The sequence below is a fragment of the Ictidomys tridecemlineatus genome, chromosome 11, assembly GCF_052094955.1.
Source record: "Ictidomys tridecemlineatus isolate mIctTri1 chromosome 11, mIctTri1.hap1, whole genome shotgun sequence".
NCBI classification, from domain to species: Eukaryota; Metazoa; Chordata; class Mammalia; order Rodentia; family Sciuridae; genus Ictidomys; species Ictidomys tridecemlineatus.
The window spans coordinates 36330361-36357383 of NC_135487.1; the positions used below are offsets into that span (position 1 = coordinate 36330361).

General features: G+C 37.4%; 1 protein-coding gene across 2 annotated transcripts in view; it reads right to left on the bottom strand.

The window, feature by feature from the left end:
* The window catches only part of Agbl4 (AGBL carboxypeptidase 4), a 1323233-nt gene that overhangs the window by 324528 nt on the left and 971682 nt on the right, over positions 1 to 27023 (bottom strand). For both annotated transcript variants that reach the window (XM_040288638.2, XM_040288637.2), the window contains exon 6: positions 4482 to 4521. In XM_040288638.2, the coding sequence (XP_040144572.2) occupies positions 4482 to 4521 (40 nt within the window). The remainder of the gene's footprint in view (positions 1 to 4481; positions 4522 to 27023) is intronic.

Here is a 27023-nt window from a genome sequence, read left to right on the forward strand (position 1 = left end):
AGGAAAACCCTCCTCAAATTAGAACTTACACCTAGCCAAACTGGCATTCCAGAGAGAAGCCAAAATAAGGACATACATGAATTAAGAGGATTACCCAGAGAGTCTCACTAAAATAGGTATTGATGTAGTACTTTAGTAAGATTTCATAGAAAAGATTTGAGTTACAAGAAATCAGAAAACACAAAAACTCACAAGCTGTGTAGGAAAAGCCAATTAGCTTATAATAACACATTATTTTTCCTTTTTTAAAAAAATTTGAACTTAAAAGTCTACACAAGAACATCTAGGTGGTGATGAGCCAGTGTTCAACATGGTGGTATAAGCCTGCTTCTCATCAGCAAATATGGAGCTATTTGGTTTTTGGTTGGCAGGAATAACTGTAGACTTTGTAAGAAAATGTATAATTAAAGTATATATTCAAAGGTAATCAGCTAAAGGCTAGAAGTGCAGGCAATATGTAAAACTAAAACAATACTTTAAAAGGCAGGGCAAAAGAACACAATTACAAAAATGAATGATAAACAGCATAAATATGGTTTCAGAAACATATCTAAATATGTCAGTTATTATAAGTACAAATAGAATAAATTTGTCACAATGTAGAGATTATTCTATTATATTTAAGAAATATTATTTTTAAAATATAAAATTGCTGCTTTTAAAAGATAAGAATATAAGGGAAAGGGGAAGGATATCTTCCTGTTAATTATAAAGACAATATTAAAATTGGAATTTATTATGAAAAAGTCTTATGGTCCTTGAGGAGTCTGACTGGTAGGTCAATGGCATACCAGTGGAGAGAGCCCAGGAATGGATTCCACACATAGGAAATTGATGTGACAGAAGTATAATTGCTGATAGGTGGAGAAAAGGATGGACTAGTTTCTGTATGATGCTGAGACAATGAGTTATTCATATGCAAATTTAAAATAATTAAATTCCTAACTCATATGATATACAAATGTCAGTCCTAAATGGAACGAAATAAAGGCCCTAATATGACACAAAACTTGCCAAAACTTTAGAAGTGAATGTAGAAGAATATTATCTCCAGGTTGGGAAGAATTTCTTAAGTCAAAAAAGCAAAGCACATAAAGCAAGAGATTGATGAATTCAACAACATTAAAATGATAAATAACCTTTCATTTACCAAAATACATCATAAACAAAATTAAAAAATACCAGCCACACTCTAGGAGAGGGTATTAGCAGTGCATGTAAGAGGTAAAGTATTGATATTCAGAATAATAAACTACAAATCAATAAAAAAGAAGCAAACCAGTAGAATATACACAAAGGGTCTGAAAAGTCAATTCACAGAAGAAACCTCAGCAACCAATAAATATACAGAAAAGATAATCAACCCCACTAGTAATTAGAAAAATAATAAAAATATCATTTCACATTATAATCTCAACTGGTAAAATTCATAAGTCCAACAATTCTAAGTGTTGAGGATTCAGGGATATAGAAATTCTGATACTCTGATGTTGGAAGTGTAAATATGCCAACAATTTTTGACCGTTATGCAATAAATTTGAAGATGTATATAATTAGTAATTTCTCTCCTATCATATGCCCTAGAGATATACTGATTACATACAAAGATACTTTCACAAAAATGCTCTTAGTAGCATTATTTGCAATTGGGGAAAGCCATAAATAATTAAATTATGATTAATAAAATCAATAAACAAATTATCATACAACCATATATGGAATATTATATAGCAATTACTATTGATGAGGCAGGCTAAAAGTACTCTATAGGAGGGCGCCATCAGAGAAAAGCTTCTGCTTAGAGCAAGAATCCCCTTGTCATGAAAAAATCCTAGAAAAAAAGTTTGCTGCATAACTCTGTGGAGAGCTGCTGTGCATCACAGGCCTAGGGAAATGAGGAACAGAGACTCAGGAACCAGAAGTAATGTTGAACAATCCTGAACGTTTGGTCTCTTCTATAATCCCAGTATTCACTCATGAACCAGAGCCAGGTGTATCAATGTGCATAAATCTCTACAATATAATAATGCATAGGGGAAAAGCCACTGAAAGACATTTTTAGCTTGATGTCATTTTTAGGAATTTGCAAAACAATACTGGTTGTATTTTAATACATAGATATAAATAAATGTTGAGTACATGACAGTGGTTACCTGCAGGGTGTAGGGAGAGAAATGCAATCAGGGAAAAGTACTAGAAAGTCTCAACTATATCTATAATTTTGTTTTAAAAAGGGACTCTAGCAGAGATGGCACAACGCTGCCATGGTAAAGCCACGTTGCTGGGAAGGGGTGGTAAATGGCTGATCATTATGTTTCTAGTTTTTCTGAACATTTGAAATTACTTTCAATAAACAAAATAAATTTTAAAGAAAATACCACACTGACTGTTAAAGCTTCCACATTTCCAATCAGAATTTCAGAAGCCTCCTAGTCCATGAGGAATGGCTGCCTCAGACTACAGTACTGTGTTAATGATGGTCTGGTGAGAAATATAGATAAACCAGTACCTCCTATTGACAGCCCCAGAGAGGTAGCAAGCTCACTGCTAGCTGCTATAGCTTCTGGTAATATGGGGGAACTGGAGTGAATTTGATAGTGAGAGACAGTTAATGAAAATGCTTTTGACATGAAATAGAGTCATCCAGATAATAGATGGTCTAATGGTGCTTCCTAACCTTTGAAGCACCCATGATAATATTTGTCTGAAACCATAGGAGTAGAGCTATCACCTTGAGGGGCTCCAGCTGCCCCAGGTCTACTTGTGCCCCTGAGAGCTGAGTGGATCAATATCTCACAATAGCACAGAAGTGTAGCCCTCTTGCAGAACACCAATGTGCCACAACATACCTTTTGGAAAGCACTGACCCAGAAGATATTCTTTTCTCAACTAAAAGGATGGATAATTATAAACCACTCAAACTCTGGCAGTGCTGAGCATTTTGCAATCCCATAGCTGTCTAAAAGGAGTGCACTGGGACTCACAACTACTCTGCTTGAATTTGTGCAGTAGCAATTAGGAGCAGAAAAATCTAGCATGGAATGCTCAGGGTGTGGCCATATGACACTAGGATGTGGAAGCAGATAACCTGGACAGTACATGTGTAGTGGAATATGACGAAATTTAAAAGGAGAGCAAGTAAACAGGATAGGACAAAAATAATCCCTAACTAGCACTTCAGTGAGGAGGAATTGATAGATCACATTAAAGAGACACTCCAGTTATGTCAGTATGTGATTTGGAATTTATATAAATATATATATATTTATATAAATTTATATAAATCATATATATATATATATATGATTCTGTGAGTTAGAGTAAATGGGTTTCAAACAATTTTCATATTTATTCTTAAAGTCTCTATGTCAAAGAACTTAATTAGATGGAAATATAGCAAGGCCACCTGAACTGAGTAGATCTACCTTATATTTGCAGTCACTGTCCTGTACACTTACATACAGCAGAAAACCAGCCTTTGTGCTAGGATAGCGCCTACAGAGAACACTTTCTCAATCTCTTTGTAAGTCCACCTGGTCCTTTGATACAGCATGTCAAGTTTGGTGGGAGGCAGGGCTGACATAGTTCAGCTGTGCTGGTAATTAAAATATTGAAACACTATTATATTTATTGGAAAATAGTCATTTTTGAAGTGACCCCCAACCCTGTCATATGGCCACTCTGTTCCACTTCTGGCTCCTTCCCCTAGAACCCCATCTACCACAGTTCAGTAACCAAAGTGTTAATACCTAGCACATCAGGTAGTCACCAGGACAGTTATCACCTTGTGGATGAAGAGGAACCCACAAGAATGCTCACTCCTTGGTCCCAAGAGAGAATCATATTTTTTGTTCTCCAGTTACAAGTTTGCTCCAGTTCCCAAATCACAGTAAAATACTTCTCTGACAAAACTAACCTGCTCAGCCTCTGCCTAGGCTAGATGTCAGATCTAAGGGGAAAAAATTGTAACCCCATCTCTACAGCTTTGTTGGGGACTTGTCTTTTCTCCTCCTAAAGGGGAGAGACCAAAGTCATCTTGACTCTCAGCACAGTCAACAAAATCTGATCACTTTATTAGACTGGATCTTCCTCATGATCCATCCTTCCTTCATTCCCTGATACCTGTCAGGCAGCTTCCCTGTTCCTCATGATTTTAAAACTTATTTGTTAGGAGAAAGGACACATCTTTGACACTTGAATCCAATGAATGATTTTGGGAAAACTTGACTCTAGAGTATGCAGTAACATCCAGAGTATCTATCAGCCCTGCATCTTCAGAGTCAGAAGGGGACAGCACAGACCTAGGATGGACAAAAGAAAACTATCCCTGGAGCAGGGGAAGAGGAGTATCATTCATGGTGCAAAAGTTGTGCTGTTCATCCAGAGAGTCAAAGGCAGGAATTGCATTTGGATAAGCAGCAAGGCATCAATCTGGGAAATGGGGAGAAACAGTGGCAGAACAGTCAGTTGCTCCTACTTACCGGGGCTGGTTATTGTCAAGAGATCAAGCTGCCGCTGTTGCTGTAAAAGAAAAGACATTGTAAGAGTACTGATTTGAGCCAGAGCCAAACTTGTGCATAGAAATTCAGGGAGGATGTACAAAACATATCTGGACACACAGGGCAGTGTCAATTTTGCACACATGGTGCTAATGCATAAATCTGACCAGCAGCCTTGCATCCTAGAGTCAAGGGGGAAGGGATGGTCTTTTACCTGTCCTTGGAAGCATAGATGGTCAGAGCTGAGAGGGCCTTAAAGGTCTCCCAGTCAAACCTGTACTATATTAAAGAAAAAACGAGATCTGAGAGAAATGTGGCTTATTTAAGGGCCACAAAAATGGTTCTATTCAGTCTCCTAGCTCAAGCTCACTCCTCTGTATCAGGCAAACTCAGAGTTCTCTTGCTCACACTAGTTGCATTGCTTGAGTGTTTGATAAACTGGAAATACTCCTTGCCTTGGGTGGTGGTGTTATTTTTACCATTTATAAATACTTTCTAACCAAGATACTTCTGGGCTGGTTTATTGCTCAACAATGCTATAACAATTTCAATTAATGGTGATATGCTCATTCCTTTTCTAACTGAATCCTCATCACTTTGTACATACAACATCATACAAATTAATATTGGTGGAGCACACTAGGCCATATGCATGATGCTGCTTTTGTTTGGAGGCAACTGGCCTTGGTTACTTCAAGGGTTGAGGTGATCGATATCTCAGAAGGCTTGTTCTCTGTCACAGTACACCTACTGTGAAGCTCTGTGATAGATGTCATGAGAGCCTGAGTGCAAAGAAGTGGGTATAGGAGGCTCCTGATGGGGCAGTGGTGAGTAGATCCTTTGAAGACTCTATTCAGGACTTTTTAAGCTGCAGTCTTCATGCTGACCTGTTTCTCTTTCCTAAACTTGATATTTCATAAATAGTAATGAAAAATCTACATTTTTTTCTTTTCTTAAAAGCATCCAAACAAACTCCACTTTGAGAACCACTAATCTAGGCTTCAAATTGCAGGAGCTTTGGATCACTAGGTATTTCATCCAGTGGTTGCCTTACTACACATCTTACCTTAACACCATTTCCCTCTTTATCTTGCCTTTCTCCTAGAATAGTTTCCTGAAATTCAACTTAAGCAAAAAAGGAAGGCAGCAACATTTTTTTTTGAGAACCAACTAAAGGCCACATAAATAGGTATTTTGATATAACATTTCTTTTCAGACACTTGACAGTTCTACAGGGTAAGTATTGTACAGAGGAAGGACATGGCATTCAGGGAAGAGAAATTACTTGGCCAAGACCACACCTTCATTAAATGGAAGGGCCAGAATAAGAATTCAGTTAGCTCTAATACTATCACTGAAATCCAAGATATGACAATGCACATAAATCATCTAGCATTATGTCTGACACTTAATGGGTTCTCAATAAAGAAAATCTACTTACTATTGATTTTGTTACTCTTATAGAACATCTGACCCTTTGTTTCTATAAGATGCCTCTTTGCTTTTCATAGAATTATGGATACTTAGAGCTCAGAGGTCATTGACTTGGACCTGCCTCCAGGGAAGGAGTCCCCTCTGCAAAATCCCCAACAATTATACAGACTATTTTTGTTTCATTCCTTTTCTTGATAGAAATTCACTACTTGTTATTGGTTAGAACAGGGTGAAGCACTGCTTCCTGATGACATCACTGTTTCCCATGGCAATAGCTTGGAGGTCTGGAGGTGATCTGTATCTTGTCTCTCCAGGCTTAATATTCCCTGAATCTCTCTTTTTCTCATGGAACCTGGTCTCAAGTCTCCTGACTTTGGGTCACCCTCCTTCTCCATTCAACTTTGACTTGTTCCAGCGGAAACCTCTTTAAGATCTCTCTACTCTTTTCTTCTGACTTCTCATGGACCTTCTGAAAGCAGGCCTGCATCCTTTTGGGGCTTTCTAAAGCACACAACCCTGTTTTCCTTACAGCTCATAACTCATTCTAGTTGACATTTTCAAGCAAACATGTAATTCCGAGATATCACTGATCTATTCAGTGAGCACAAATTCTCCAGCTGAAATGAAACACATATGTACTGGTTAGAAGGAATGCTGCAGCCAGACAGCCTCCCCTCCAAAACAGAACCAGAGCAGTGGGAAAAGTGGCTCAAGCTATCTTTGCCAAGGTCAACCTGTGTTGCTTGTCACTTTCCTCATGCAAGAGGGATACTGTGTCCTTCTTTTTCCACAGGCTTAACTTTCTGATGATCACAGTTGGTAAAGGAGGTTAATTTGTCTTAAAAGTGTCAGTCAAGAACTGTTATTAAATGTCGACTGTGCCCAGGGTCCAGTATTAAAAAACAAAAAACAGGAAGAAAATATGGCAGGAGTCAGAACACCTGGGCATGTGTCCTGGTTTCTTTGTACAACTTGCTGCCTGTATCTGGTCTTAAACTTCACAACTCTAAAATGGGCAAGTGAAGCTGAAATACCATTAGAGACTCAGAATCAAATGATGCAACCAGCTAGTGTGCTTGTGAGCTCCCTCTTCTGGTGTAGAGTCCTCTGAGAACCCCTGGGGCTAGACCACTGGGGTTCTAAGAATAGAAGCAGAATTTAAAAGGACCACATTTAAGCTGTACTCTCTCATTGCAATTTTCTGTGTTATGTGAGTCTTTCTCACTACACAAGGAGCATCTTAAGAGGCCAGGAAATTTATTATTCACCTTTGTTACATCAGTCTTTGTGACCTTTGGGGGCCTTCTCAATCACATATCCCTGTTTACTGGGTAGCTTTCAGTGAGTATTTGCTAAGCTCAACTGAACTAATCCCCAAATCCACAACATCCTTTAAGCCTCAATGCCTTTGCTTATGCTGTTCTGCCCTGAGGCCCCCCTCACTGTCAAGTGAAGTCTACTTTGTGTACCAACTCCAACCTTACTCTCTTCTTTCCCTTCCTCAGAGAAGAATGAGTATTTCATACTTTGTTCTTCCAGTGGATCTTGTAAAACCCATCTTTTGTATTCTGCTCGGTCTTAATTGTCTATCTTCTTGTCTGCCTTTCTTACTAGGTTTTTACTTGATGACAGTAATTTATTTCATTTCATCTCTATGCCTCCAGTGCTCAGAACAAAGGCCTTAAAGAAATGTTTGACGTTATATAGCTTAAATGATTTAAGTATTCTGTTATTCCCTCTGCAATGATCCTGTTAAGTAGGAACAAATCAGCATGGAATGTAGGCACGTTCCTCCCTCTAAGACTTTTCCTTGGGCATATCTTTGTGGTCTCTTGCCTTTCGGTTTTGCTCCTGCCATTTCTGCAGCCAGCCACACAATCTATCCATGTTCTCTGGATAGATTGTGTGGCTGGCTGCTTTCTTTCTTTACTCTTGCCTACAGTATCACCATCTCTCCAGGACTTCTACAGCTTCCACTATCTGTACCACTCCTGTGCTGATGAATTAAATCTAACCCCTTGACAAACTCATTTAACTTGCAGTTCACTAACATATGTGTGCACCACCTAGTGGCACAAGCAGGTAAGTGTAGGCTATTGTTTTAAATGCTGCAATGTGTGTTCTGTATGCAAATGAAACAAAAGTGTATATTTCAGAACGACTCTGCAACAGATTTTTAGCCAATAAATTGGAAAAGTCAAATAATTCCCCCCCAAGATATTTCAAAATTTTATAACTAACTTATCTGGCATAATCACTGAGATTACTATGGCATTTGTAAAAATAGGGCACATGACTTCTGGAATTTCACCAATAATGTACAATCACTTATATACAGTGAGGGGCATCTTCCACATCAAGAATTATAAAATTATTATAATTAGCTAGCAACTAATAGAGGTAAGAACCTCTTCTATGAAGGTGATACATTAACTTCCTGGAAAGTAGGATATGACATATTAGCTAGAGAAAATAAAGTCGGTGAGATAGGTGGCTGCTAACTGTTGAGCCACTAGTTGATCAAATACTACATCTAAGGAAGACAGAGCCATTATGTGTGTGTGTGTGTGGTTGTGTTGGTATGTGCATGTGTGTGTGTGTGCATGTGTGTGTGCGTGTGTGTGTGTGTGTGCACCTGAACACTTGCACTTGGATGGGGAGAGGACATTCCTCTTTGTGGCAAATAAATTCCATACCTAGATAGATGGGCATGAGTGTATGTGTACCTGTGTGATACTTCATGGGATCCTGGAAGGATATGAGTATGCCATGCTGGATTAATGAGGCATCTATCAATACCTGACTGGTTACAAGGACTAAATCCAGCCTTCCTAGGTGAAAGTGGTAAACATGGACATTCAGAAGAAACCCATTTCTGGGATTAACTACTTTGTAATGAAGGCTGAGCATAACCCCTTAAAGGCCATGGTGAATTGGAGTTCTAAGCGCTCAATAGGAGTAATGTCTAAATTCATATTATCCAGAGATTGCCAGAGAATCTACAATGGAAGCTTATGGGATTGTCTACAAGTATCCTAGTCCCAGAAGTACCCATTATTCCACCAGCATCCAGTGAACTCTGTTTTGTTAGTACAATGTTACCCCACCTATGGTTACCTTGACTCCCTGGAGGATGGAAATACTAAAAGTAGGGCTAATTAGAAACCTCACCCAGAAATTCTGGACCTTTTATAGGTTCAGTTATCTTCAGTGAAAGTTGTAGTTGTCCTAAGTATCTATCTTCAAAATTTTTGTAATTATGAAATAACACATACTTATTTTGTCTCAAATTTACAGAAAATTTAGAGTAAAAATAAAAAAATCAATTATGTAATTATGAAATAACAATACTTATTTTTGTCTCACATTTATAGAAAATTTAGAGTAAAAGTAAAAATTAATAAAATTTTACAACTAAAGGAGAACCATCATTAATATTTTGGTGTATTTTCTTGTCATCTTTATCACTCTATTTAATGAGATTGTATTTTTAAATAACAAATGCAGTACATTTTAATCTTGTGCAAAATTTTGTTATCTTTTTGTCCTTGGTTAATCTTTATTTTGAAGTTGAAAAGTACAAGTCAAATATATTTATTGTCATAAATAACATGTTTGATCTTACTGCTGTAGTTTTGCTTTTAATCCTTTCCTTGTCAGTGAAGGTGGCAATAACTAACAAGATGCCAATAGGATACAACTTGGCTATTTCGTTACAAGAAGGAAGTTTGAAAAACCCAGCGCCTGTAGCCTACTGGTACAGATGAAGGCTTCTGAATCTCTGGGACTCTTCAGGCAATATCAAACCTGAAAGAATACTACTTTTTTTTTTTTTCCATAGCTGAATCCTGTTTGACTGAAGTCACAGAAAGCACAAAATCACACAAAGGATGAATCCTGATTCCATAACCTTTAAGCTTGTGTTATCCTAGATGTTATTTAAACCAGTGGGTGATTTAAACCAGTGGGTTCATATCAACCACCAGGCGCCTGAGAAGAGGGGGAATGCAGACAGAAAAAGGAAGTATCACTCTAAATTTGTGGCAATGGGTTGAGTGGGGAACATGCTGATTATCTGAGAGCTGGCCCCAGGTCTTTGCTGCATCAGGCTCTCTTTGTACTTCTCACTCTCTGGCAATTAACCTTTTTCAACAACCACTTAACTGGTCTAATTCTAACCAATGCCTCGTAACCAGCCAGGTATTGATAGATGCCTTTTTTGTTCCCATTCAGTTTCTGCAAGTGTGCCTTCTCCAGTTTATCCTTCACATTGCCACTAGAGTGAGCTTTCTAGAATGCATGTCTTCAAACTCATCAGGGCTTTCACTGAATAAAGTCTAACCTGTTAGCAGCCCTTGAAGGACTTCCATGACATGGCTCCAGCTTTCCATCACAGTCCTCTTAGACTCTGAGCTCCAGCCACAATGAACTAATTTGAGTTCCTAAACTGGCCATGTTTCACAATTGTTCCCTATACTTGGAATAACAAGCCCATCTCCAACCTACTTTGCTTGCTGTTTGGCTCTCCATTCACATGCCACCTCTTTTTGAGGACTTTCTCATTGCTGGGTAGGATCTTGAGCCTGGCCCCATCATATTGTATTTCCAAGGCCTGCTCACTCCTGCATCCTCTCCATTGGTTGTGTGAGCTCCCTGAGGGCAAGGGCCATGTCCTCTGTACTTCCCTCTTCTCAAGGGCTAGCTTAGCACTTGACCAATAGATAACACTCAATAAAGCTTTGCTTATTACCTGTTGCCAAGCTGAGTAATAGGGTTCAACTGAATTGGCCACCAAAGAGGTTTTTAGTTTCTGCCCCCTCTTTCCTAATAGACACATATGCACAAAAAATGCTCATGCACTGCCCCCATAATTTTCCTCAAAGCCCTCTCTTTTTCTGTTTTTGGGTTCTAGGAATTGTGCATAGAGAATTTTTCCTTCTTCATATGGATGGGTAATCATGAGGCTATGGTTAAAAATGGACTTTTCATTTCGGTCACGACTGCATCACAACTGCCTCCCAGAATGAAACGGGACGTGGTGTTCTGGGAGCTCAGGGGCTGGTTCAATGTGTGGGGTTCTGCGTGGTGGAAGAGAACAGTCACTGATTATGTGTTCTGTTTTGCTTTCTGTGTTTTGTGCAAGATAGCTATTTGGGGAAAAGTCAGTCTTTAACGGCATAGACTGGAGATGATTTAAACAAGAGCACCAGCAATTCCTATGCATTTTCCTGTCACTCCAGAAACCAGCTATTGTGGGGAGGACCTGAGGATCAACACCTCCAGAAATGGGGGTCCACAGAAACAGGAGCTCACATTTAGCTTCAGGATTCAGGCCCCTTCCTTTCCACTAACCTTCTTTCCCTTTTCAGCTCCAGCCCTCCCCCAGCCAAGTCATCTTCTAGGCATCTAGGGATCCAAAACCCGCTTCCTGCCCTATCTTCAATCACAGACTGCTCTCTCAAAAATATTTCATGTAGCATTGACCTCTCTGTAAACTCGCTGCTTCTAATCTCTTTTACTCCAGTCTAGCTTCCTCGCTGCCTGCATGACTTATCATTCTAAAATTAAATTTGCTCTATCCTTCTAATAATTTAATGTTCCTCATTGTATTTTTGATAAGACTAGATTTCTTAGCTTGGTATTCAAGGAACTTGTCAGAAATCTCCATGAGTTTTATATGTTACATGAAAAAAATTGTTTTTATATTATAACCTCATATTTGAAAAACAAACAAAAACTGTCCATTATTCTTAGAATGGGAAACTTCAGAAAATAAAGATGGGTCCATTCAGGTTGGTCAGTGTGTTGTACAGAAAAGCACAGATGCCCTCCCAAAAAACTGTTAAGGAAAAAAAAGATAGAAAGAAAGAAAAAGATAATGAAGTGGAGGAAGTGAAAGCAGGGGAGAAATTCAGTTAGTGATTTGTCATGAGCTCCAATATTGTGTAGTTTTTTTTTTTAATTCAAGTAGTTTTAACTGAGAAGTTACCAAGAGGGCTTCCTTTAAAGAGAGGGTAATTGAAGTGGCCCCTGAAGATGTGAACTATTTTACTTTTCACTGAGGAAGTAGGATCAACTTTTAAAAAAGAATTAAAGGGGAAGAATTTTCCACATTGTGGTTGAATAAAGGATTAGGGAACAGAGAGGTGAAATGCAGGGGCATTGAGACCTGGGACCAGAAAAAGAAACTATAGACTTGAGCATGGGTAGGGACAAAGACCATCCAGAAGTACAAATCCTGGTTCACATAAGTGGTATAAATAGCCCTTTGAAAATCTCTTCACCTCTCATAGTATACAGTACAATATAAAATTCACATGATTTTTAAGATAAAAGGTAAGAATCAATAAAATGTGGAAACCTTAGACTTTTGGGGAATATTAAGATCACTTTACTCCAGTAGAAGAGTTCAGAGGCTATGACTTCTTAAAAGATCCTAACACACTCAAATAAGTATTCAACAAAGTCTTTTTTGTTCCCATTCAGATTCTGCAAGTGTGCAAAGCAGTTCACAGCAGCTCTGCACAAAACTGTGGTAAGGACTGAATGAAATAATGGATGAAAAACTCTTGGAAGCCAAAAACCATGTGTTTTAGCCCTAGTTTTACCACTTACTTACTGTATAGGCCAATAATTTACCTTCTCTGAATCTGTCTCTACCACATACTAGCTAAGTGACCCTGAGCAAGTCATTTAAATACTTTGAAGTGGGTTTAACAGCCCACCTACTAGTAGTTAGCCCAGCACTTGACACATACCTCTAGGTAAATAGTATACAGTCTGGTAAGACTTCTATTTTTAATTCCAAGATCCTTTGCTTTAAAAGCCCCTTCTCCCCTCCTTCTGCAAATATGACTTCTATCTTACATCACGACACACTGGCTGCTATCTGTGGTCTCCAAGGCTGAATTTGGTGCCTCCTTAAGTCTCTCTCAGCACCTTGTACTACCCTTGGCCACAAATGTTATCGCTGCATGTTGTAATTATCTGTCTGAGGTTTCTGACTGTGAGCTCTTGCAGGCAAGGAAGCTGTGGGATTCAGATCAGTATCTCTAGCTCCTACCACTGTACTTGGCACATAACAGCCTGCAGTCATGTTTGCTGAATTGCATGAAACTGTGGAGTTCCTGTGAAAAATATCATGACATTCAGAATAAGATTCTGGCACTGAAAGTGAGGCAGCATTAATCTGTGTTCCTGCCTAGCCAGAGTAATGATTCTGCACGATGTCAGAGTCATATATACTGCAGGAAGTAAAAGTGCCAGGCTGTAAAAGTGTATTTTCTGCATTTGACTGACTCTCAGGGAAGCTCCATTCCAGGCTGAATAACCACAACTTTCCACAAGAAATTGCAAGCTTGATTGTGGGGAAAGAATCCAGATCTAATTGTTCTTTGTAAGCCTGGGACAGAAGGTATTGTTGCTTGAAAAATGGAACTGTCTAAATTAATTTTCCTGAAACAAACATCTTTGCCAAATAAAAGCAATGCACAATAACAACCCATAATTAAAAGCAAAATGATACCCTTTGTTACGTGGGGAAAGCAAATGTGTTCACCTCAAAAAAAAAAAAAAAAAAAAAGAGCAAAATGTTATTTTCTTGGAACTCCAGGGACACATCTTGAAGTCTGATTGGGGTGGAGGTGGGAGAGGGTGTTTAGGAGTATAACAGAGTCTGGGAAGATCTCTTTTATCTTTTTTCTTTCTTTATTTCTTTTTCTTTCTTTTTTTATTTTTTTCTATTGAATAAGTATTGAAAAACAAGCATCTGATTCATCTCTGATTTCTCAACAATGTAGCCATAATATTCTTGAATCCCATTATACTTTTCATAGAAACTGGGAAAGTAGGGGTGGTGGTGGTAGTAGAATTTACATTTATTGAATTTACATTTATTTATTTTTCTTTACCTAATTTTCCTAACCTGTTTTAACTTATTTGTATGTGTATATATTTGCAAACTGAGGAACCCCTATAGAAAAGCATTAAGAAGTGGAAAGCATTCAGAATAAAGCCAGATTGCAGTTCAAAAAAAAAAAAAAAAGAAGAAGAAGTGGAAAGCTATGAACATTTATTATAAGATGAATGCTTTATTTTGTACTTATTTTTTAATATTCTTATAATGAAGATATCTAACATCACTTTAGAGATGAGGAAAGCAAAGCTCGAAGAGGTTAAATAAATTGCCTAAAATCATATAATTAGTAGGAGATAGATTAAGATTTATACTGAGCTCTTGAATATGAAGCCTAAACTCTTAAGAATATCCTTTCCATAATTTATATAATCAAATAATATTAATGATATTTAAATAAAAATACATGCAAAAGGAAAAGAAAAATACAAAAAGAAAAGAAAAATACATATAAAATTTCAACATCCCAACATCTATTTTTATTTTTCTTCTGTGCTGCTTTCTGGTCCTTATCTGTGCTTACAATACATGAGTAATAATTATGTACTTTTAAAAATATGTAATCATGACACAATATGATGTAATTATTTTCTGTATTCTTTTACTTTTAGGTTAGAGTATATCATAAGAAATTCTCTAAAATTATTATTTAGTCTTTGAAAACATTATTAATGACTTCATAATGTTCCATTTAGTGAAAGTGCATAGTTGACTTAAATATAAGACTTTCAGACTATTATTATTTTGTTATTATAAGTAACATTATAATTTTATAAATAAAATTACAGTAAACATCCTCATGGATGCAATTTTTCCTTCATTTGGATTAGACTATTTCCCTAGGATGAATACTCAGGAGCAGAAATTATATACATTTTTTTTTTTTTGATAACAGGGGTTGAATCCAAGGGCACTTAACCACTGAGCCACATCCCAAGCCCTTTTTCTTTTTTTTTTATTTTGAGATGAGATCTCCCTAAGTTGCTTGGGGCCTCACCAAATTGTTGCTGGCTTTGAACTTGTGATCCTCCTGCTTCAGCCTCCCAAGCCACTGGAATTGCAGGTGTGCACCACCATGCTGGGTATTTTCCTTACTCTTATTACATGTTGCTAAATTTTTCTCCAATTTCTTCCATTGAATAGTATGTACAATAAAGATTTTACTGCCAACTCCCAAGTTCAAAGTCAGGCTCAGCAACTCAGTAACATCCTGTTTTAAAACAAAATAAAAAATCGAAAGGGTTGGGGATGTTGCTCAGTGGATAAGCACCTCTGGGTTCAATTCCTGGTACCAAAAAAAATTTGTTTACTATGACATTACTAGTGTGAAGAATTATAATGTCCAAACTATTTTTGTTAATATCATGAGTATCATAGAGTATATGACTATTGTTTTAATTGCTTTTTGTTTGACATCTCTAGTAATTAGAGAAATACAAATCAAAACTACTCTAAGATTTCATATCACTCCAGTCAGAATTGCAGCTATCAAGAATATAAACAATGTGAGGATGTGGGGGAAAAGGCACATTAATACATTGCTTGTGGGACTGCAAAATGTGCAGCCTGTCTGGAAAGCGATATGGAGATTCCTTGGAAAACTTGGAATAGAACCACCATGTGACCCAGATATCCCTCTCCTTGACTTATACCCAAAGGACTTAAAAAACAGCATACTACAGGGACACAGCCATATCAATGTTTATAGCAACACAATTCACAATAGCTAAACTGTGGAACAGATGCCCTTCAGTAGATGAATGGATAGGGTAACTTTGGTATGTATACACAATGGAACATTACTTATCAATATAAGAGAATAAAATCAGGGCATTTGCAGGTAAATGGATGGAGCTGGAGAAGATAATGCTAAGTGAAATAAGCTAATTCCAAAAAACCAAATGTCGAATGATTTCTTTGATATAAGGATACTGACTCATAATGGCCATGGAGGGGGAGCATGGGAGGAATGGAGGAACTATAGATAGGGCAAAGGGGAGGGAGGAGAAGGATAGAGCAAGGAGGTAGGTATGATGATGGAATGAGTTGGGCATCATTACCCTAAGAACATGTATGAAGACACGAATGGTGTGAAAATACTTTGTGTACATCAGTGATTTGAAAATTGTGCTCTATATGTGTAATACAAAATGAAATGCATTCTGCCATCATGTCTAACAAATTAGAACAAATAAATAAATAACTTAAAAAGATAACTAGTGAGTTGAACTCTTTTTTATTATTTTGTTCATTCACTGTCCTACAATGAGGGCTTCCTTTTCACATTACTTTGTTGGGCATTAAGGTTTTAGCTCTGTTTGCATTTTAAACATTCAGGGCTAACTACCTCTCTTGTTCTCAGTTCATCATTCTTAGTGGCATTGGAAATACCCACTGGGGCCTGATTTAGCTCCAAATACTTTCCCTAAATAATGAGACTCCTTTTCTATTTCTAAAAAGAGATCTCAGTGAATCTTGGAGACACATATCTAGACAGTGTTAATATAAACCACCAGGGTTTATACTCTGATTTCCCCCCTCCTTCAGTCATCCTCTGGGGATTAATGATTTCACTTTCCATCAAGTAAGAGGAGTGCTGTGCACTGAGGGGACTAACTTGTCTATTGTATAAGACATGAGTCTTTTCCCCCTGATTCCCTGCTTTGAAGATGCTTCAGAGAACAGAGGGTTCTCAGGGACTTCTGCACTTGGGAAGAGATATTCTTTTCACCCTCAGAGAAAGCCAGACATGATCTCCCATTAGGTCTTAGGTAAAGGGAGCCATATTTGCCTGCTTCATTGGACAAAAAGAGCTCTCTTAGAACACAGGACCCAAGCTTAGGCATGTCAATTTCAACTGCTGTTTGTTTTTGCTTTGGGTTTTTTGTTTTTGTTTTTTAGTGGGAGTGAGGGTAGTTGTTGTCCACTATGGATGTGTTTTCTTCCAGGAACTTGAAGGAAAGATTTGTATTAGGTTAGGAATTAGTTGTTCAGGATTCTGAGTATCAGCTTTCCACTGCATATCTATAGATATCTTGGGGTACTTCATTTTGATGCTTTCAGTGGTTTACAGTCACTCACTTGGCCATGGATGTGCATTGCTCATTATCTATTTTATACATAGCTCAGTGCTAAGCCCTGGGGAAGGCTACGAAGTGAGCAGGCAGTCTAGTTAACATTGATTCTCTTAAGCCCTATAAAATTATGAAGTATGTTTCACAATTCTATGTTACAGATGAAGAAACTGAGGTTCAAGAAAGTGAAGGAATTTATCCATGATCACAAAGCTATGAGTTAGTCTTCTGGCTGCTAGTTCCATTTTCCTTAACCTATTATCCACCCTGAAACCAGATAGAAATTTCAAAATGCAAACTCAAAAATATGACTCTCCATTGACAAAATACTATCTAAACTACCTAATATGATCATGCTTCCCTTGCCTGTCTATGTAGTTTCCAAGTTTACCTTCATTCCTCCATAATCCAGTGTCCAACCAAGTTTATCTCCTTTCTTCCTCAGTACACACTGCTTTCCTCTTGTCTCCATGTCTTTTTAAAAATTTTTTATTAGTTGTTGATGAACCTTTATGTATTTATATTTTATGCTGAGAATCGAACCCAGTGCCTCACACATGCTAGGCAAGCACTCTACCACTGAGCCACAACCCCAGTCCCTCTATGTCTTTTTTTTAAACTTTCAAATTTTTAAAATTCACTCCCAATGTTGTTAAGATATAATTAATAAAAATATATTTTTTATGGTGTGCAATGTGATGTCTTGTTATAAGCATACATTGCTAAATGATTCAATCAATCTAATTAACATATCTGAACACCTCATGCATATATTTATTTATTTTGTCATGACAATATTTAAGAGTTACTCTTTTAATGACTTTCAAGTAAAACCATAGTCATCATGATGTATAACAGATTCACATAACATCATTCTTTCATTTAATAGAAACTTTAGACCCTTTGACCAACATGTTCCCACCCTTGCCTACCCAGGCCCAGGCCCTGAAAACCACCTTTGTATTTTCTGCTTCTATGAATTCAACTCTTTCAGATTCTACCTATAAATGAGATTATGCAGTATTTGTCTTTGTCACACAAAGTAGTATTTCACTACTTTTTAAGGGACGAATAACGTTCAGTTGTGTATATATATATGCCACATTTTCTTTATGCATTCATATGTTTATGGACATTTAGGTTGGTTACATATCTTGACTATTTGTGAATAATGCTGCAATTTACATAGAGAGATGTATTTGATAAATTAATTTCAGTTCCTTCAGATATAAAACAAGAAGTAGGCTTGATGGATTATTTTTTAAAATTCTCAGTCTTCCATTTATCTATTTTTTTTAAAAAAAACAGCTATTCATATCATTGATCTCTTGAGTTTTTTGCTCTTTTTCAGTTTTTTTTTGTTTCTGTGTATGTTTTGGTCTTTACTTCTGCTTTACTCTTTTTTTTTCCTCTACCAATTTTAGGTTTATATTTATAGTTCCTTGAGGTTTAATGATAGCCTGTTCACTTGAGATCTTTCTGCTTTTTTGATGTCAGTGTTGATTGGTATGAACTCCCTTCATAGTATTGCTTTTCTTTCACTATGTTGTATTTCCTTTTCATTTGTTTCAAAAACATTTTTAATCTCCTTCTCAATTTCTTCCTTATCCATTCATTGCTCTGTAGTATGTTGTTTGATTTGCATGCATTTGTATAGTTTTCAAAGTTTTTCTTATTATTGATAACCAGTTTCATTACATTGTGGTCAGAAAAAGGCTCAATATAATTTAGGTTTTGTAAAAAATGTTAAGACTTATTTTGTAATCTATTGTATGATCAATTCTGGAGATGTTCCATGTGCTTTTGAAAATAATGGTTATTCTGAAACGTGTAAAATGTTCTGTAGATTTCTGTTAGCCCTTTGGTCTAGGGTATAATTTAATCCTGATATTTCATTGTGGATTTTCTGTCTAGAAATCTGCCTATTGTTGAAAGTGGGGTGTTACAGTTCCCTATTATTACCATATAAGATCTATCTCTTCCTTAGGTATATTAATATTTACTTTATATATTTAGGTGCTCTGATATATTTACATTTTTACATATGTATTTAGATTGTTTTACCCTCTTGCTAAGTTGATTATTTAATCATTAAATAATAACCTTTCTCATGTCATTTTACTGTTTTTGATTTAAAAGTCTATTTTATCTGATAAAAGTATGGCTATTCTTGCTTTCTTTTGGATTCCATTTGCATGGAAAAATATATTCCATCTGTATGTGTTCTTACAGGTGAAGTGAGTTTCTTATAGACAGCACACAGTCAAGTCTTACTTTTTCATTTTTAATTTTTTAGTACCAGGGATTGAACCCAGGGATGCTAACCACTGAGCCACATCAGCAGCTCTTTTTATATTTTATACTGAAACAGGGTCTTATTAAGTTGCTTAGGGCCTCCCTAAATTGCTGAGGCTGGCTTTGAACTTGTAATCTTCTGCCTCAGCCTCCTGAACCTCTAATATTACAGGCATGTGCCACTGCACCCAGTGCATCTTGGTTTTTTTTTCTTTTTAAACTAATTCAATCACTCTTTATCTTTTAATTGAAGAATTGTCCATTTTTTATCTTTAAGGCAATTATCTATGGGTATGGTCTTATTACTACCATTTTGTAACTTGTGTTTAAATTTTTTGTAGCTTACTTTTTAAAATTCTTCCCCTTACAGCCTTCCTTTATGGTTAAATTATCTTTTTTTTTTCTAGTAGTGTGGGGTTTGACTTCTTGCTTTTATCATTTTGGGTATGTCTATATGTTTTTGCTTTGTGGTTACCATGAGGTTTACAAAAATATATTTTGATTATAACAAGCTAATTTGAAATTATAGCAATATAAAATTGTCTATAAAGATAAGAAAGGGGAAAAGATATATACTAATAAAAGTTTTATACTTGCATTCCATTCTTCATTATATTTTCCAGTGTTGATGTCCCATTTTACATCATTTTCCAGTATTTCTTGACGTATTAATGCAGTTGTTAATTGTTTTATTTTTTAGTCTTCACACAAAAGATATAAATGTTTTATATACTGTGTTTAAAATAGTAGAGCATTCTGAATTTGTCTGTTTAGTTACTTTTATTAGTGAATTTTATACCTTCTAATGTTGTCTTCTTACTCACTAGCATATTATTCTTTTAGTTTGATGAATAGCCTTTGGCATTTGTTGTAGGACAAGTCTGGTGGTGATAAATTTTTTCAACTTTTGTTTGTCTGGAAAAATCTAGATATCTTCTTTATTTCTAAAAGGATAGCTTTGCTGGGTACCGTATTCTTGGTTAGTAGGTTTTTTCAGCATGGTGAATACATCATCCCACTTCTTCCTGGCCTGTAAAGTATCTGCTGAGAAGTCTATGGTCAGGTGAATTGGAACACCCTTTTGTGTCAGTTGTTTCTTTTCTCTTACAGCTTTTAGAATCCTCTCTTTATATTTAAACTTTGAGACAGATTAATCATAATGTGTCTTGGTGTAGACATGTTTGAATTGAATCTGGCTAATGATCTTTGACCTTCTTGTACGTGAATATTTGAATCTTTCTTCAGGTTTGGAAATTTTTGTTCTTATCTCTTTGAATGATCTTTCCACCCAGATTGATTTAGATGAAATTCTTCTGTGCTTTTATCTCCCCACCATAGCAGTTTTGCTATGGTCCTATAATAGTATTTATTTTCTCACTCAACTGTGAATTCCTTAAAGGTGACAACTAGGTCCCATAAACATGGCATCACCAACATGTGATTATAGTTCCATAACTCAGAGTAGATGTCTAATAAATACACTTGAATAAATTAATAAACAAGCAGAATCAGAAGAGACTAAAGAACTAGCAAATCACTGGTGATCTAAGAAATCGTGGATTTAAAACAAAAATGTATTAGTCTTTTTAGTTATATATGACAGTAGTATCCATTTTGACATATTTATACAATCATGGAATATATATTATTCTAATTAGGACCCTAGTCCTATGGATGTACATTATGGTGATATTCACCATGATGTTTTCATTTACATACATAGTAAAGTTATGTCAGATTCATTCCATTGTCTTTCCTTTTCCTATCCTGCCTCCCTTCCCTTCATTCCCCTTTGTATAATCCACTGAACTTCTCCCCCTCCCCCATATATCAGAGAAAATATTTGACTTTTGTATTTTGGGGACTGGCTTATTTCACTTACCATGATAGTTTCCAGATATATCCATTTACTGGTAAATGTCATAAAGTCATTCTTCTTTATGACTGAGATATACTCCATTGTGTACATATACCACATCTTCTTTCTCCATTCATTTGTTGAAGGACACCTAGGTTGGCTCCATAGCTTAGCTATTGGGAATTGCACTACTATAAATACTGATGTAGTATGTTACTTTAAATTCTTTGGATATATAACAAGGAGTGAGATAACTGGATCAAATAGTGGTTCCATTTCTAGTTTTTGAGGAATCTGCATACTGCTTTCCAGAGTGTCTGCACCAATTTTCAGTCCCACCAGTAATGTATGAGTCTACTCTTCCCTACATCCTCACCAACATTTACTGTTACTTGTATTTTTGATAATTGCCATTCTGGCTGGAGTGAGATGAAATCTCAGTGCAGTTTTAATTTTAATTTCTCTAATTGGCTAGAGATATTGAACATTTTTTCATATGCTTTTTAAAAATTGTTATAGCTAGCTACAGTTGCTAGATAAAAATGACCAGCATTTGTTAGAGAACTAGTTGAATAAACAAAAAAGGAGGGTCTTATTACCAATAAGTGAATAGGAGGCTTTTTTTGTAGTTGACCAAGTCTTTGTTTTTCCAGCTACTTTCCACTGCAGGCCTCTTATTTTAGTCTGCCTGCTTCACTGGTGTTCTGCAGAGGATAGACTTTTGGCTTGGCAATCACAGCCTGCTTTGACTCTTAGCTCTGCCGTTTTCTAGTTCTAGTCTTCTAGAAGCTGTTATTGAATGAATGCTTATTGTTTACCAGGCCCCATGCTCTGTGTTGTATATCTCTTATTTCAAATCCTTAATTTTTACTAATAAATATAAATTATATGTATTATTATTCTTATACAGATAAGGAAATCAAAATTCTAAGAATTGTATTTCCCCCTACCTCCTAGGAAAGCTCAAATTAAAGAGTTCTAATCCTGGAATTTTGAACTAAAGTCTGACTGGTTATAGCACCCAAACTTTTTATTACATCACACTTCTCTGCTTCTTATAACTGTTGAGCTATGAGCATGCAGTAAGTGATCAAGAAAAATAAAATGAATTATTTTCATTCTTCTTATGAAGCATGGTGATTTCTCTGAATTAAACCTTTTTTCCTTCCTGAGCCAGCTCTTATGTGTGGGCAGATGGCAGATGGTGACAATTGTCCACTGCTTCTCTGAATATCACATTTGTATCCTATTCAAAAGCACATTTATAAAGATGTGTCTGTGGATATAGATGGAGCTGAGAATAGAGGCAAGCTTTTCTTCATTTGACTATTATGTCCCTAAATGTGTCAATATTTTTTTCTATGTAAGTAGAGAACTGTGTTGGATCCCCTTGTTTCTGCTTCAAAGGCTGTGCAATCACTAGGAAAACAGGAATTCCCAAGTGGTCCTGGATGGAGAGAGAGCACTGGCTCCAGTACTTACACCAGTTGAAAGACGAAATAATTCCTGGTACTAAGATAAATGTATCAATGGCTTTTCAAACCAGGTGTATGGGTGTGTGTTTGGTGAATAAATAGAGTGAAAAAAATGAGAAAGAGAGAAAGAGCAAAAGTGAGTGTGGGAAGATCCTTAGTTATCGTCTAATTTAGGGTTGGCAAACTGCAGCCTACTGGCCACATTTGGCCTTCTGCCTATTTCCATATAGCTCAAAGTTAAATATGGTTTATGTATTTTTAAATGACTAAAAACAAATCAAAAGAAAAGTAACATTTTTGTGACATGTGAAAATTATATGAAATCCAAATTTCAGTGCCCATAAATAAAGTTTTACTGGAAGAAAGCCACACTCATTTGTTTATATACTTTTGGCTACAAAGCTACAGTTGAGTAGTCATGTCAGAAAATGTTTGGCCTGCAAAACTTAAAATATTTACTCTATTGTCCCTTACAGAAAATGTTTGCTGATCTCTTGATGTAGACCAAACTATAGTCCCAAGAGCTACCTTGAAACCAGAGCTTATATACACTTTATTCAAATGTGATCCCAGCACAAGGTATAACACCAAGACTGGCTGCATAATTTGTGGGGCTCTGTGCAAAATGAAAATACAGAGTACTTTATTCAAAAAACTGGAAAATGTGCCACTAAAGGTATTAAGATACAAAGTTTTTTCCCTTCTGTGGTTCTTTCTAAATACATGTTTTGATATTTTAAATTCCTCATTTAATGCCAGGCTCCTTGGGCAAAGTGACAGTTGTGAGGTGAATGCAGACCATCATGTACCTAGAGGCTCCACACTGAAATTGAGTGCATAAGTGCACATGATCCACTGGTTGATGGGTTTCTCCCTATTCTTGCCAGCTGCCAGCTGCCAGCTATGGGAAAAGAGAGGTTGAGCCATACATCTTCCATTCTTGGGCCTGTCCCAATCCACTGAAGATGGCTACCCTCAAGGGTATTGGAAAACTCTGGGATGGGCTAGGTACAGGAATGGAGCTGGGCAAAAGGCTTATCCCTGATGAGTTGTCCACTAAACACACCCTGGCACTGCATCTTCTGGAGTGGGAGGGTCCAGTGGGGACTGGGATACCAGTAAGTGAGGGAATAGGTGGCCAAGAACCCTCCTGAAGAAGTGAGGAGGTGGTAGGAGGTGGGACTGTGCATGAGCTAAGGTTCTAGTTTCCTGGTATTTGCTTTATTGTCCCATCAGACCTTGCTTAAAAAATAAAAATTTAAAAGTACATTACTATGAGTTTTAGACATTAAATCCCATGTGCAGCATCCTTCTGGGTGTGGGACGCAGTATCAGTTCTGTGCTACTAAACTGGTTATACACCCAGAAGGCTGACCCTGCTTGGCACACACTAGGGGCTAAGGGATGGTTGTGTAAATAATGGTGTTGGATGAAACAATGTGGCCATGATGGGTGAGTCCCTGTTTGCCCAGTCCTACCACTACCTGGCTCAGTGCTTCACTGTAATATGTATACATCTTTAAGTGGAATAATAGGGACTGGTGTTGCTAAAGCCTGTTGTGATCCTCATTCTCCTCTGGGAGCATCCTCAGGCAGCTCAATCAGCCACACATTCTTATTGGCACCACCATATAAGCTACCAGTTCCATTCCCCAGTTCCAGAACATTTAGAGAAGTTTCAGATGGTGAAGTCTATAAATAAGTGTGAGATACCAGAAAAGTATGTTGTGAGATTGCAGGGTGAAAGCGGTCAAGACCAACTGGAGGCAAAATGGAGAGCTTCCTGAGAAGAGAACTTTAATACTATTTCTTATAGAGTAAATGGGATTTAATATGTGGAGAAGAAGGAAAGGGGCCTTAGGGGTCCCTGTAGAGACTTCTGCATAAGCAGAGGCTTAGAGATAGGGAGGCAGATATGCACCTGGGGAGTGGTAAATATTCCAGTGTGACTGGGGCAGAGGGAACAAGGTGATATGAGGGAGATGATCCTGCTATGAGCAGACTATAAAGTCTTCTGTGCCCTATTTAAGAATTTGCTTTTCATTCTTGAGGCAGCTGGAAGCCTCTGAAAGGTTTAGTGATAGAGAGAGACATCTTGCTAATGTGTGCCCTTGGGCAGAAAGGAACCTACTTATAGAGAGTGAGAATGACTGGGTGAAGCCTAACCTACTGAAGAGGCAAGCACTGGACAGATGAGAGGAACTAACATTTTTAGGGAGTCTACCACAGTTCAGGCCTGCATAGTAGTTTCATAACTTTATTACAACAACCTCATGAGGGCAGCATTATAAGCCCACTTTTACAGAGGAGAACTAAGGTTCAGTTTCAGAGTCTCTCTGAAGGTCAGACATCTGTTAAGAAGGCAGAGTCAGTATCTTGTCCTTCTCTACCTAACATCGTAGTCCAAACTCTTATCAGTGTCCTAATATGATTTGCAAAAAATTTAAGCAAGCAGTTCATAGCTACCTATTTATCAGGAAACAAGACATCGATCTTGTTAAAGGCTCCTCCCGAATCTCAAGGTAGCAGCCCCCATTACTTTCATTTTGCTCCAACTGACCCTGACTATTTTTGTTGAAATTACCCTTATCTGTAACCATGGGCTCCTTGAGAGCCCCTTTCCTCTCTGTTTTAAGTGGCTGGCACAGGATAAGGTGCAGAATAAGTGTTTATAGAGAAAGTGAACAAATTACAGACTAGGACCTCCCTAATTCCTTTTGGAATCCATGACCCTTCCAATTGCAAACCAAAGCCAAATGCAACCCTGCAGTTTTCAAAGACAGCATACTCAGGGCGAGGGCTGTGCTGATGACATACAATACTAGCTTCAGAACCAAATTTACAGCAAATAGTGCTCATAAACAGCACAAGCTACTCAGTTAGGCTAATTTATGTTCACACCAGGGCCATCCTGGCCCCCAAAGCCCAGAGCTCTTTACAATTCTAAAATGATTAAAAGCATCACACAAACCCATATTTTCCATTTTTATTAAAAGCACTAAAGCGGGTGGTGCTTTCTGCATGTCAATAGGGAGCTACTTTCCAACTCAGGGAGAAGTCTCTGCTCAGATGGCCAAGGCAGCCCAATCCACCTCCTCCTCTGGGGATTCTTTTGCAAGTGAACTCCCCTGTCATTCTGCCCATGAAAGGAACTCTGCACCCCCTCTACCACTTCTTCCCCCTATACCATGGCCTGTGCCACCCAAGCCCACATTTTCTTAGACTCTTTTAAGTTAGAGGTTAGTCTCTACTTAAGCTCTTTAAAGATTTAACTGTCCAAACTCCTCAGCCTGATTTTAAAGGCCCTTCCCAGAATAGGGCAAACTGCTTTTCCAATTACTAGGCCCATTCTCTGGACATTGGTTGTCATGTTCCCAAATCACCAAGAATTTTTATTTCATTCTTCTGAGTCTTTTCTTGGGGTGTTCCAAGGGTCTGGAATGATTTTTCTTCTTTTCTCAACCTGCAAAGTATTTTTTTGCATTATTGAAGAGCTAACTCAGTATTATCTCCTCTAAAGTAATCTGGACTTTCTCAGACTGAGTTTGTTTTAGTCAGTTTTTTTGCTGCTACGACTAAAAGATCTGACCAGAACAATAATGGAGAAGGAAAAGTTTATCTGAGGGCTCATGATTTAAGACCACAGAAAGCCTGCTCCATTCCTACTGGATCAAGGTGAGGCTGAACTTCATGGTGAAAGAGTGTGGCAGAGGGAAGCATCTCGTGTAATGATCAAGAAGCAAAGAGAGAGAGACACCATTCGCCAGATAGAAATATATACCCTAAAGCCAAACCCTCAATGCCCAATTTCTTCCAGCCACACCCCATCTGCCTCCATTTACCACTCAGTTAATCCTATGAGGGATAAATCCATTGATTAGTTTAAGGCTCTCACAACCTAATAATTTCCCCTCTGAGCCCTCTTGCATTGTCTCACACGTGAGCTTTTGGGGGACACCTCACATATGTAAATCTCAAGTACACATCACGTTGGATGGCGTATGATTGTGTGTGTGTCTCTTTTAATGTCAGCCTCAAGCACAGAAACTGGCACAGAGTAGGTGCTTGGTAAATGTTTGATAAATGCATAGATCAGTGAACTCCAAGTGCCAACAACTTGTCTCAACAGGAACACCACTGAGTTGTGGAGAAGAAAGGTACTGTTAACCTTGCTTACTATGTCACTGAGAAAATATTCCGAAGAACGTAAGGTCCCATCCTTACACTTGTTCAGGTACCTGCAGCTGCATCCACGCACTCTGCCTTTCCTCTTGTTTCATGGAGGAGTGTTCCTGAACACAAGACAAACCCCTTCAGTTGTTTACTAGATCCTTTCTTTTCCCCTCACCTACTCAAGGATGTCATTCTAGCAATTTTTGCCTTTCTTTCCTATATCATCAATTTAAAAAAAAAATTCTGGATCATTCTCACCAATATAAAAATGTTAATTCTCCCATTTGAAAACAATAACAA